This window comes from Triturus cristatus, chromosome 7 (genome assembly GCF_964204655.1).
Source record: "Triturus cristatus chromosome 7, aTriCri1.1, whole genome shotgun sequence".
NCBI lineage: Eukaryota > Metazoa > Chordata > Amphibia > Caudata > Salamandridae > Triturus > Triturus cristatus.
In genome coordinates, this window is record NC_140590.1 from 759520341 (window position 1) to 759534919 (window position 14579).

At 48.4% G+C, this 14579-nt stretch overlaps 1 protein-coding gene across 1 annotated transcript in view; it reads right to left on the minus strand.

Moving 5' to 3' along the window:
* Window positions 1–1842: 1842 nt before the first annotated feature.
* Window positions 1843–14579, minus strand: part of TMEM235 (transmembrane protein 235) — a 633876-nt gene continuing 621139 nt past the window's right edge. The window contains exon 4 of the mRNA XM_085617478.1: window positions 1843–6388. Coding sequence (XP_085473604.1) covers window positions 6156–6388 — 233 coding nt within the window. The 3' untranslated portion in view covers window positions 1843–6155. The remainder of the gene's footprint in view (window positions 6389–14579) is intronic.

Here is a 14579-nt window from a genome sequence, read left to right on the forward strand (position 1 = left end):
TTGGACCTTTTTCTGTCCCCAGACTCCTGCAAAGAACCCTATCAGAATACTGATCCTGCTTTCTGATTTTATCATGGTCTCTCAAATTATGTCCACCACTTCTGACTCTTGCGATGGGGAAATCCAGTGCTTGTTTTCTATTTTGCTTTCTGCTTTTTCTTATACTTTGGTGCAGCTTTCTTTTCACCGGAGCTCCCATTCTCACCTTTTGCTTTGAGTTGCAGTTTTGCGTCTCAAGAACCTAAATTACCTCCGCCCACAGAGCTGTGAATTTCAGAAATTATTTCTGAAAGCTCCTGTTCATGATCTGAACATGAACCACTGCTGCCCAGCCAGAACCACGGCTTCTCCTCAAATGGTGCTTTGAATGTCAAGGAAACTGTTCGTAAATTAGCCATGAATTCCATTCCTAAATCAAGAGCCAGTACAGCTGTGTGCTCAATCTGTATCCAGTAACCGCCAGTGAGGGTGCGCCACACATAGCAGTGGAAATACTTGTGAAGATTCTTCCTCTTGTAGTACACTCTTCTATGGGTGGTAGTAAACCAGGTGAAACACACATAGCTAACATCCTATGTTTATCCTGGAACAGGATACTTCTACCTGAATTGTTTCACCAACGATCCAGAATAGAGTCTGGTCTTGTTTTGTGGGGGCCCGATTCACAGAATTAACTTAAGACAAAATCCTAAACTTACTACTTTTGGTATTCACAGACTGCACTTACTACTTTTGGTATTCACAGAATGGATTTACGACTACTAACTTCACGTCCGCACTCGGGCTGGAAATTCCGGCCCGGAGGCGGAGTTTCCGGCCCCGAGGCAGAGTTTCCGGCCCGGAGGCGGAGTTTCCGGCCCGGAGGCGGAGCTTCCGGCCCGGAGGTGGGGATTCCGGCCAGTGGCGGAGATTTACCCATGGCCAAAATCTCCACCTCTAGGCCGGAAGCTCCGCCTCCGGGCCGGAAGCTCCGCCTCCGGGCCGGAATTTCCGGCCCGAGTGCGGACGTAAAGTTAGTAGTCGTAAATCCATTCTGTGAATACCAAAAGTACTACGTGCATTCTGTGAATACCAAAAGCAGTAAGTGCATTCTGTGAATACCAAAATGGTAGTAAGTTTAGGATTTTGTCTTAAGTTAGTTCTGTGAATCGGGCCCTGGGTGTTTTGCTCATGATAGCATTGCCTGTGCAGGACCGGGAACAAATGCTCCTGTGGCAGTCAATTGGAAAACAAACTGCTGAAGCCACCTATAAATGCACACTAGCTGATTTAATAGATGTCGTAAATATGGAGCTTGCAGATTTACTGTGTCAGGATATGGTCTATTCCCAGCTATTATGGGTCATGTAGCTCCTCTATTACGCAAGGGTCTCATTTTACCGCCAAACTACATTTGATATTTTTGTATTTCCTAACATGACTTCTAAGTCATTATGGCATTTATAATTCTCAGGTACTACTACAGTTCTGTATGTGTGCTTGTTCCCTGTATTGGAATATAAGGCATCAAGCTCCAGCCATGATAAAAATATTTTAAAGGGGTATGCAGCATTTACAACAAAGTTGCTCCAACCCCAGAATTGGGAGCACATCTAGCCAAGAGATGTTGTGTGACTCCCTAAAATGTGCACCTTTCAGAATAGGTTGCTGCTCCATTTTAAAACAGATTTAAAAACATGAGATCCAAAACTGTAATTGAAATGAGGAACTCGCCTTTTATTAGTCAAGAACCTGACAAATTTACAGCTTAGAGGAAGTACTTGTCTGAACTGCGCGACGAAAGCAGTACTACAACGAATGTCTCTGCTATTAGTAATAATTGGAAAAATCATGCATGTGTCATCCAAGACTACTCGAAGATTGGCCCAAAGAATTGAGGCCCAATGACAAATTTTCTGGAACTTCCAGAACACAGCTAGGAAGAATTCTCTAGACCCTCTGGCACCACAGACTTAGTAAGTGTGCCAACAAAAGACAGAGAATTCAGTGGTCTGGAACCCCCTCCAACCTACGGAGCATTAGCATTACAGGAGGGAGATGCATATTTGGTAACACTCAGTCCTATGAAACTTCCCATGAATAGTTTATGAAATTCCAACCCTCTTTCATCATGAGTAGAGACACACACAAAACATTAGAAAGCTAGGAATATTTTTTCATGATTGTGTTTAAATAAACATAATAGCGACAATGATATTTACAAACAGGCAGAACAACAGAAAATACAGTAGCAATATTGTAAGGTTCTTCTGCATACTCCTACCCCTCCTTTCCCTTGGATAACCAAGCTAAACTCTGCGCTCAGCGGGCCTATTCGAGTTTCATAGATGGCTCACACCTTTATCCCTTTTTTGAACAATGGGAACAGCGTTCAATAAAGAAACCGCATCGAGTGCTCTTGTGCTCATGTTTCAGTGACAATGTCCTCAAGACCAGCAGATAGCCGGACTGCACAGAGCACTCGATGAGCTTCCTCTACAGATTCCAGCCAGAAAAGTATTTCTATTCAACCCCTCGCATCGAATACCAGGAGCGACGTTCCCCTCTACCTAAAAGAAATACGCCTTGTTCCACTTTATATGATATATATGTGTTGTTGAACATGTTCAATACAAACAATAATGAAGACCATCCAACCTTTCACCTACTTACGTTCTGTGAAATATGGCTTTTGTTTAAAAACAAGACCAAGAAATCAAGATATCAAGTTCTATGAAACCTTGTTCATTGTTCAAAAAGAATAACTATAAGTGTAATTCAAACAATGCTCAAATAAACCATGAATACATGCAAGCAAGCTGAATTATCACGTTGTAATGAAACATACTTTCACAATGTTGGCACATGTGTACTTGTCATTTAAACATATTCCTGAATAAATGAGCATATGTAATTCAAAAGGGGAAAACTAAAAAACTGAAAATATATGCAGATTACAACAGTACACGGAGTAACAGTATGCCACAGGAAGTTTAGGGCGCTAGTAAAGATTTACGCAGAAGCAGACCGCTACACTGAATTATTTGTTCTGAGGAGATGTAAAGCGTTAGATCACTGCAGAGGCTTGTGAGGTTAGAAAGAAACCCACTCCTACAGAGGTCCCTGCACTACGAAATGTTATGCCTGACCAAGACTGAGGGAGGCGGAGATTCAGTTCTAGTCAGGCCCACCCTGTGTTCTGAGGATATGGCCCCCACCAGGCTGAAACTTGACGTGGTCATTAATAGCCTAAAGGATGTTGAGTTAAGCACACCCAAAAACATCATAAAAACCCAACAGCAAGTAGTTTGGGTAAAATCCCATGCGGTCAGTGAAACCCATGAGGATCAGAGAACACTAAAAGCAGGGAAAATGAACAGAAGGCCCACTGCCAGAGAAACCATGTCAGTGTCCAAGTTTGCGGTGTTGGGAAAATGGAGAGAAACAAAAAGGGTCACACACACCACGATGTGTCTCCAACATGCTCCATGCACTGAAATAATAATACTAATGCACTTCAAAATCAGTAAACCCCATTGCAGGAAGGCCAGGCAGGAGGGAGCCGCGCACCAGAGTGAAAGAACGCGCAGATCCTAGGTTAGCCAGAAGGACCGGTGGATTCGGTTTTTAACAGTGCTTTTTATTTTTTTCCTTTTAAACAAGTAGCAGCAAATGTCATAACATTCAGTTACAATAGCAGGGTGCATTATATTGTCACTTTAATAGATGGGTTATTAAAACAGTGTATTTCGCCTAGCAGGATTCCAACTGCAATCTGCAATGACTCAAGCCACACCGTTGTGGGGCATGATCCTACCAAAGTCCCCAAATTGTGTTATTCTTCCTAGGCCACCCCGTCGCTTTAAATGCTGTTTTCTCCAAGTGAAAGAATTGATGTAGTACGGTTTGATCTCAAAAGTACTAATTAACTGACGTATAGAGTATTACCAAAACAGTGAAGTAGTGACGTACGATGTGAAAGGAAATGACATCACCCACTCCTGACCCAAATGCATATCAGGGCAGATGGAGGCAGTGTAAATCAAACTAACGTCAGAGTCACTGAGTTGACTCATTTCTGAGTGAATGATGGGCACCCTGATGATCTGTACTTTATTTTTAGTTTCACTGCCTCACTATTGCTGTAAGCAGTATGGAAAAAATAAAAGTTGCCCATCCCTACATGGTGAGAAAGCAAGAACCGCTGCACTGTTACTTTAGACTTGAATCTGTGGGTCAAACGGAGAGTGTCTTCATAGGTCCATCTATATTCCAGGGTGCAAGAAAGGGGCCTGGCAAATTCACCCTATGAATTCACACCATAGCATAGTTGTTGGAGTGCAGAAGATCCTTTCCTTTGCTTTACATTGGATGTTTTAATTTGTTACATTTCCTGTTTATAGGAGAAGCATTAAACTCTGTACTACAAAGTTATGGCAATCCAAAATGTCGTTGAGCAATATTTTTCTGTTGAACTATCACACAAAAATGGAGCAGGGCTTTCTCAAGAGCCACTGAGAAACATATAGTCGGAGAGAATTTGTTGTTGCTCCTTTTCCTGCATTATGCCTCTGGGGGAAAAGGCCGGAACAACGCGTGGCAGAGCCATACGTGCCATTCAACGCAAGCGCACCCACACTTGCCTGAACCACACATCTGCCTTAACCACGCATTTGTGTAGTTAAGGCAGATAGCCGTCTAGTGTTCAGGAAGGGGGTGGAGAAGAAGAGGAAGCGTCGGAGCAGGAAGCTCCGGACATGGACAGGTAAGTGTGGGCGGGTTTGGGGGAAGGTGGTGGGTTGCTTTTAGGGCTCAGTGTGGGTGGGTCGGGTACTTTTGGGAAAGGAGCAGGGTTTTAGGGCGGAGGAAGGGGTAGTTTTAAAGACTGGAGCTGGATTTGGGTGGGTGGTTTAGGGGCAGAGATGGTTTTAGGGCTCAAGACGGAGGGGTTGGGTAGTTGTTTTAATTTGGGGCAGGGTTTAAGGCGGAGGGCAGTGCAAGGGGTTGGGGTCGTTTTAGGGACAGCACAGGGGTAAGTTTTAGGGCTGAGGACTTGGGGGGGGGTACTTCATGGCAGGGGTAGGGTTTTAGGCCTCAGGGCAGGGGTAGTTTTAAGGGCGGGACAGTTTCTAGGCCTCAGGGCAGGGGAGGGGAGCGAGGTAGGGGGATAGAATTTTAGGACATAGGCAAGGAGGGGGGGTCAGGGTATTTGCTATCTTAACCATCCATACTCCCTTACCATTCATGCCTTTACAATGAAAATGTGTGGTAAAGGCATACGTGTTAAAGGAATGCATGGTTAAGATGCATTTGTGGTTCGGGCTGCGTGGTAGAGGCACACGTAGTTTAGCAATATGTGCCTCTGTCATACAACCTGTCACTTGACACATCACGTGGACATCGACAAACTCAATGTTTGAACAAAGAAATATATAAAGATAAACAGACATACTTCACCATGCCAAAGGAATCTCCATAGGTCCAGAAACATAAAACCCATACAATAAGTCGATGTTTCATATAAGGGCCTAAATCTATATCACCTAGACTGGTCGAAAACCTGCATCACAGACCATGAGCATGGAATGCAGAGAGCTTGGGTAATTGCATCCCAGATCTTTCAGCATAGCACATGGTTTGGGGCCCACTACTTTATCGCATATGAAGAAAGGTCAAGTAGCGTGCACCCCAGACTCTAATCAGGTGCTTGCAGACAGGCCCAGAAATCTGCCTCCTGGACGGTGAGCACAGCACATATGTGGGGGCCTGCAGCCTACATGTCAGATCTTGAGTGCATTTGATGCAGAGCGGTCCAATAAACTACAAGCCAGACCCTACACTCGACAAACATGATGAGGTCAGTAATCCCTGTGAGTCATATTCTGGGGTAGTGGGTTTCTAGTTGGAAAGTGGTTCTTCTGGTCATTTGATAGCAGAGACTGATATGTCCTAAAGTGTTAAGATTCCAAGCCAAGATCAGCCACTCTCCTCATTGGCTGTGGTACTGGGTGAAGAGTTACAGTTAGGAATAGTTGCTGGGGTTTGCTGACCGGCTGCTGAGCTGTTCAGAGTTCTGGTTGATAAATTCCTACCCACGAAGAGCCTTCTCATTTGTCGGATCACAGCCTAGTGGTGTCTTGGATGACGTATTCTGGTGAGGCGGAGGATCTGATTGGTCAGATGGCTGCAGAGCTCCCTGTGTTTTGGTACCCAACCATCCTAGCTGAGAGGAGGAGCAGGGAGGCGGTAAGCACCTCTGCAGTGAGGGAGAGCCAGGCCAGGGCCATAGACCAGCCAAAGCTTATGTGCACGTTGTCGAAGCGCTGCAGGCTGAACATGCTGACCGTCTCGGTGAACGCTGCCCTTGAATATCTTATGTACAAGCAGACTCCGGAGAGCGTCAGAGTACCTGTAACACAAAGAGAGCGAGAGATCAGCCGGTTGAAATCACAGAAACAGTCAAGCAGTATCAGAAAACAACCACACTAGTCAAGCTAAATCATAAAAAAACAGGGTTCAGAGTGGGATCAGAAACCCACAGACTGCTGCCATGGGGAAATTGTGAATGCAAACTCAGCTGCCAGGGACTCGTGGGGTTCGAGAGAGGGACATTAGAGACAAAAGGAGGCAAGGCCGGCATTACCAGCAATGCGCACACTCCAGTGAGGTCGATTGGAAGCGGCAGTGGCCCAAGAGGAATAGGACACCTAGAGGAGGCTTCCATTGGGAATACAAGGCCAGCTACCAGAGAAGAGTGGAAACTGAGACAGTGGTAAGGGGTATCAGAAATACAGAGGCCTGGTCACTGATAACCAACAACACAGAGGCCCCAGCCAAGTGGATAAGAAACATTCAGTCATTGTGAGGGAGAATTTGAAAAGCAGGAACAGTTTTATTAAGGTCCAGAAACACTCACTCCCAACTCAGAGGGGATCCAACAAGAGAAAGCGGTCAGAAGGGCTTGAATGGCAATATGTAAATATTAGTTGGATTCGAATGAAAACATTGATGAAGTGGATATCGAAAATAATTCCACATGGCATCCTAACTTAGGCAATGTTAAAATGGTGGGAAAAGCATACGCATTTGGGCATATTTTAGTTAGCTGACTTCCAAAATGGATAGATGTAGTGTTGTAAATACTCATTTATATTTTACAAGTGCTTCTTTGGTACCTGATATTTTTTGTTCCATCTCGCAGCATTTTGTATTCTGTTTGTATTATGGCTCTTCGGTATGTATTGCAAAGGATACGGGAGGGTGCGAGGGTCAGTGGGTAAACAATGCATCAATCAGGGAAGCGCTGAAAAGGAAGTGGTCAGCTAGGAGGTTTGGCAGGATGTTAGATATTGGGAGACAATTTGCAGTAGTATTACAAGGATTAGTTGGCCTTCCAGCACACTATGCAAGCATTGCCAAAGCCAATAGGCCTTCCTTTTATATTACGGATAGCAAACACACTTCTCTTACACACATGTCCATCTCACCCTTTATGTTCCAAACAATGAAAGGGGAGATAGGGAACTCCTACTTCGACCTCCTCTATAAATAACTAGTCGCACACAAAGAAGTAGGAGTGAGGAAAATCGCTTTTTTAAGAGGTTTTTTGGCAAAGGTAAAATGTTTGAAAAACTGCCCTCACCCACAATAAATTGTGGCATGCTTCATCATTGGGCTGCTGAACACACCCCTGCGCAGACCGACGCACGGGTTGGAGCAATAGGGTGGGGAAAACAATATAAACACATAAAAGAGTAGGGAGCAAGCAAAGATTAAGTGCAGACATACAAATATAATGTAAAACTAACTCGGGAATATCCAAACGCCTGTTTTATTCACGGACTCCCTGTTCACGGTTAACAACGTTTCTGTAGTAGGGGATCTCTGTGTATAGTCATAATCTAGTGAATAGTCCCGCCCATGTGCGTGGACCCCGGAGCAATAAAAATAATCTCTTAAGTTGTCAAGCCATGCAGACCTGCATCTACACTTAAGAGAGAATCCAAAGACAGATAATGCAGCCTATATCCACAGGCTACACTGTCCAGTACTTCAACTAGAAAATTCCACCAACATCCACCAACAGCACTGCCTGCCCAGCTTTTTCCACAGAGAAAAACCTGCCTCTACCAGCAAAAGCCTCTGGAATGATAGAGAGGGAGGAATGGACAGACAAGCCCCATAGGCTGCCATTATGTGGCTCAGAACAGGATACTGTGCCTTTAAGAAAACTTTCCAGAACTTTTCCAGTATCCCAGAATGCACAGCAGGTCCCTTTTACTTTCAGTTCTTTTTTCCGGCTCCTGCTAGCAGGACCCTGGAGCATTGAGCTCTCCCTTTTCAAGGGTTTATTTGGAATTTTGTTCACTTTTCAAGTGCTTATTACGTACCTTGTTGCCTTCCTTCTTGTGTGTGCTCTGTGTTGTCAACATGCCTGGCCTGTTTGACAAGTGCCCAGAGTGCGAGAGGAAGAGGGCCAAGTCGGACCCACACAGGGTGTGCATCGTCTGCCTTCCCCAGTCCCATGTTCCACAGGAGTGTGACATTTGCCAATCTTTCTCAGCCAGGACCTTGAGAGAAAGGATGAAGATCAGGCTCCAAGGCCTGGAGGACAGAAGGCTGAAGGCACAAGGTGGGTCAGGACATGCTGAGGCCCCTGGGGGGCTCCCCAGGGGCAGGAACCCCAGCAAACGTCCCCATTCTCCGTCGGCGTCGAGGGGGATGGCTGCAGTCTGTTCACCGTCTCCCCAGGGCTCTGGGGAGAAACGGCGTCGACGCTCGCCGTCGAGGGAGCTGAGCAGTCCGCCGTCGACGACATCAGCATCTTCGTCGACGCCGGCGACGTCTCCGTCGAGTCATCAGCGTCGAGACCAGCCCCGGCGTAGGCGCTCGCCGGCGAGGCGGGATCGCCGTCGACAAAGAGGAGGTGTTCGCCGTCGAGGGGATCGCCGTCAAGGAGGCGTTCGCCGTCGAGGAGTCGTTTGTCGACACCGAGGCAGCGCAGGAGGAGTCCTGACGCCGGGAGTCCCTCGGGGTCGCAAGGGAAGAGGACGGAGTCGCCGGGCTCGGTGTACTCAGTGGTGTATAAACCTCCTCCTCCTCCTCCTCCTCCCATTCCGCCTCACACGCCGTCGGGCCCACCTGTGGCCCCGCCACGGTTGGTGTCGTTGTCTAGGTATCCGACGCCGCCGAAGAGGACTCCGAGGGCGCGGCACCAGGTTACGCCACCGTCGCCTGCGCCTGTGAAGCCGGCTGGGCGGCCGAAGACAGACAGATCGCGCTCCCCCTCCGGACGGAGAGGAAGATCACGGAGCCGTGGACCGTCGTCGTTGACATCTGGGCGACGCCGCAGGAGGCGCAGAGCCAGATCCCGCACCCAATCGTCTACCAGGGACTACTCTCCGACGCTGTCGGACTCGCCAGTGACGGGTGTATCGCCTGTCGACGATGTAGTCTCTTTCCAGGAGGTGCTACTGAGGGGTGCGGCCAAGCTAGGGATCACGGTGACGGTGCCAACACCTACGACGTCCGTGATCTTCGAGACGCTGCACAAGAAGCACCTGTCTCGCCCCCTGCTGCCACTAGTACCGGGATTGGTGGAGCCCTCTAGGGAGTTGTTCCTCACTCCGGCGGTGACGAAACCAGCCCCCTCAAGGCTCCTGAAGAAGTATCGGGCGCCGGACTCGGACCCTACCTTTCTGAGGATGGACCCGAAACCGGACTCGGTCATTGTGACGGCGGCTAGGAAGCAGCATGCTACCACTCCTTCCTCGACAGTGCTGCCTGATAAGGATAGCCGTTGGCTAGACTCGGCGGGCAGAAAGGTCTGTGGGACAGCTTCTACCACCATGAAGGCGGCGAGTGCCGGGGCTCTGTTGGGGCGCTACGACTGTGCCCTATGGGAGTCTCTCAAGCAGTACGCGGAGCTGCTGCCTCGCGACAAGAAGGAGGACTTTCTAGAGACTTTGCGTGAGGGGATGCTGGTGTCAAATCAGATTATCAGCGCGGCGGCGGATGTGTCTCTGTTGGCGGCACATGGATATTGTCATGGCATCAATCAACGGCGTCACGCTTGGCTTCGCCTTACCTCACTCAAACCGGAGGCACAACAAAGAGTGGCCAACCTGCCCTTCTCGGGGAAAACCCTGTTCGGCCCAGCATGTGGACGACGAAATGGCCCGCATGAAGACAGAGGCAGAGACCCTGACGGCTGTCGGGTTAGAGAGGCCGGAGAAGAAAAAGCGCCCGTTCCAGAGACGGTTCGGGGCGGCAGGCAGAGGGCGTGGGCAGGCCTCGGGACAGCAGCAACAACAGCAACAGCAGTTCCGGAAACCCTTCCAGAAGCGCCAGAAGGGTAGAGGAGGCCAGCAGTCCGCTACAGCGACCAAGGGCCCGGCTGGGTCTCGGCCCTGAGCGATTACTTCCCCTTCAACCGTTACCCACTCCAGTGGGGGGAAGCGTTCAATTTTTTCTGGCAGAGTGGAGAAAAATTACTCAGGACAAGTGGGTGCTGAATATTGTTTGCAATGGATACAGTCTTCGGTTCATCAGCCCGCCTCCAGCGATTCCGCCGGTAAGCTCACGGTATCAACTGCGAGAGCTCCAGGTGAAGGCAGACATCCTGTTGAGGAAAAAGGAGGTGGAAGACGTACCTCTGTCTCAAAGGGGAAGAGGTCTGTACTCTCGGTTCTTCCTGGTTCACAAGAAGGACAAGAACGAGTTCAGGCCCATTCTGGATTTGCGGCAAGCAAACAAATGGATTCCCAGAGAGAAATTCCACATGCTATCGTTGCACCAGATTTACCCTCAGCTGCAACGAGGGGACTGGCTCTGTGCCATAGACCTACAGGATGCGTACTTCCATGTGCCCATTGCACAGAAGCACAGGAAGTTCCTGCGATTCCAAGTCGGCGCCAATCATTATCAATACACAGTACTGCCATTCGGGCTAAAGTCTGCGCCCAGGACCTTCTCGAAGTGCATGGCAGTGGTAGCTGCACACCAAGGTGTTTGTCTACCCGTACCTGGACGATTGGTTGATCAAGGCCTCCTCCTTCTCGGAGGCACAAGCGCACTTCCAGAAGACGTGCGTTCTCTTAAACAAGCTGGGGTTGCACGTCAACATGTCCAAGTCTGTCCCGACTCCGGTCCAGTGCATACAGTACTTGGGGGCCTCCATTAATACGCTGTCCGCAAGCGTGTCTCCTTCGGAGGAGAGACGGTTATCACTCCTTCGGAAAGCTCATGCTCTTCTGACCGCGTCATCAACGACAGTGAGGAAGGTGTCTTCGCTGCTGGGATCGATGGCCTCATGTATCTTCCTCACGCACGTCTGCACATGAGACCACTGCAGGAGTGCTTGGAGGATCAGTGGAATCAGAGGACAGGTTCTTGGGACAACAAGATACGGCTGTCTCTGCATGCTCTTCAGTCGCTGAAGTGGTGGTGTTCGGCGGACAATCTCCTCAGGGGGGTTCCCTTCCACAAGGACATTCCCACGCAGAGTATCGTGACGGATGCGTCTCTCCACGGCTGGGGAGCGCATTCCGGAGACTTACAACTACAAGGAAAGTGGTCCGAGTTGGAGTCGACGTACCACATCAATTTCCTGGAACTCAGAGTCGTTTACTTGGCACTGAAGGCCTTATATCCGTCCTTCCAGACCAACTCGCTGCTTGTGCAGACGGACAATACAACCACGATGTATTACCTCAACAAGCAGGGGGGGTCGAGATCACGCACGCTGTCGCAGGAGGCGCTGTCGATCTGGCACTGGCTTCTGGCCCGAGGACTGACTATTACGGCCACGCATCTGCCAGGTGTGCAGAATGTTCAGGCGGACGCACTGAGCAGACTGATTCAGGAAAACCATGAATGGGTCATAAACGACGAAGTACTAGGGGACGTCTTCGCAAGGTGGGGGACTCCGGACGTAGATCTGTTCGCCACCGCCGAAAACAGCACATGCCGAGACTTCGCATCCAGGTACTACCAGCGGGGGACGCTGGGGAATGCGCTATGGATCGACTGGTCGAACAGCTTTCTGTACGCTTTTCCACCCATTCCCCTGATTCCGGCGGTGCTCATCAAGCTGTCCCAGTCCGGGGCGCGGATGATCCTGATTGCCCCGGAACGGCCCAGACAGTGGTGGTTCACGGACCTGCTTCACCGGTCTCTCCTTCCTCACATACGGCTGCCGTGCAGGCCGGACCTTCTCACGAAGTTCGGGGGGCAGTTGGTGCACCCCAACCTCTCGTCTTTGAGTTTGGCGGCATGGCTCCTGAGGTAGTGCAATATGGCCATTTGAATCTACCAGCAGATTATATGGATATACTGAAGGAGGCTAAGCGACCTTCCACTAGAACGTCCTATGCTTACAAGTGGAAGAGGTTCTGCATCTGGTGCAAGTCCAAGCAGTTTGACCCGATGACATGTAAGGAAGATGTCATCCTTCGGTACCTTTTGCATTTGGCGCAGTCTGGCCTTAATTTCCATTCCATTAAGGTCCATCTCGCTGCTTTGACTGCTTACAGGAAATGTCCTTCACAGACTTCCTTCTTTCAGATCCCTGTGATCAAGGATTTTTTAGAAGGCTTGAACAAAGTGTTCCCTCCTGTCAGACTTCCCTCGCCTTCATGGGAATTGAATGTGGTGCTGTCCAGATTGATGAAGGAGCCTTTTGAACCTATTCACAAGGCTTCGTTGCAGCACCTGTCTATGGACCGACCTGCTAGTGGCCATTACGTCGGCCCGCAGGGTGAGTGAACTTAAGGCGTTTTGTTGCCAAGAACCTTATACGGTATTTCATGCTGCTAAGGTCGTTATGCGTACTCACCCTAAATTTCTTCCTAAGGTTATATCTGATTTTCATGTCAACCAGACCATAACTTTTCCTACGTTTTTTCAGAATCCTTCTTCTCCAGCGGAAAGGTCTCTACATTCCCTGGACGTTAGGAGGGTGTTGAAGTTTTATCTTGATAAGACCAAAGATATTCATAGGTCAGACCAATTGTTTATCAATTATGGATCAGTCAGGACCAGTCTTGCTACCTCCAAACAGTCCATCTCTCGGTGGATTGTGTCCTGTATACAATTGTGTTACCAAAAGGCTAATAAGACCTTAGGGGGTAAACCTAAGGCTCATTCCACCAGGGGCAAAACTGCCACGACTGCTTTGCTGCGTAATGTTCCGATTGCAGAAATCTGCAAGGCGGCCACTTGGAGGTCGGTCCATACCTTTGCTGCGCATTACTGTCTGGACACGGATGCCAGGGCAGAAGCTCAGGTTGGGCAGGCTTCTCTGCGAAATTTGTTCGCACAATAGTGGTATTATTTTGTAGTTTTCTCCACCGCCGTTTTGGTGTGGGGATGGGTTTGCCATTCTATTCACTAGATTATGACTATACACAGAGATCCCCTACTACAGAAGGAGTAGTTTCTTTTCTGTAACTCCAGTTCTGTAGTAGGGGTATCTGTGTTATAGTCCTAAGCGCCCGCCCTCCTCCCCGGTGGAGAGATGAATGTTACTGTAAGGAATGCTACAGGTCTGGCGTGTTACGCCTTCAAAAAGAACTGAAAGTAAAAGGGACCTGCTGTGCATTCTGGGATACTGGAAAAGTTCTGGAAAGTTTTCTTAAAGGCACAGTATCCTGTTCTGAGCCACATAATGGCAGCCTATGGGGCGTGTCTGTCCATTCCTCCCTCTCTATCATTCCAGAGGCTTTTGCTGGTAGAGGCAGGTTTTTCTCTATGGAAAAAGCTGGGCAGGCAGTGCTGTTGGTGGATGTTGGTGGAATTTTCTAGTTGAAGTACTGAACAGTGTAGCCTGTGGATATAGGCTGCATTATCTGTCTTTGAATTCTCTCTTAAGTGTAGATGCAGGTCTGCATGGCTTGACAATTTAAGAGATTATTTTTATTGTTTCGGGGTCCACGCACATGGGCGGGACTATTCACTAGATTATGACTATAACAGAGATACCCCTACTACAGAACTGGAGTTACAGAAAAGAAACTACTCCATCTCAGACCAGAGGATGGTGGTCAATAGGTTAAATTATGAACCGTTCACCCCTCCACTCTGCAAATTAGTCGACATGTTTCACCCAGATTCTGCGTCTTCCCTGGCTTTCATCAGTTGTACCCTCCTTGCCTACCTTAATAAGTAGATTGAGGACTGAACCTGTAATTTGTTGGTAGGTCATGTAATCACACTTTGAATAAAATAGAGTTTCACTGTTGTTTGTGCTCGAAATGGCATAGGAGCGAGAGCGGCTCCCTGTAGTCACACATTCATCAAGGTGAGTCAACCTCAGCGCCATTGACTGTCCCAATGCAGTGAAGGCAGGAAAGGAGGGTACAACTACAGGGATCGAGTAGTCCTGATGAAAGCCGGGGAAGACGCAGACTCCGGCTGAAACACATTTGGTTTAGACAGAAAAAAGCCAATCTTCTAAAAGTTTGTACAAAAAATGTTTGTCCAGGCCATCACATTCAATTGCTTCTTCTTTTTAATTGCAATTATTTGTTGCCTCTAGTGTGCCGGTAAATGGATACAATAACATTTGCAAGCCATTCGAGTAAAGATACAATAAAGCTTCA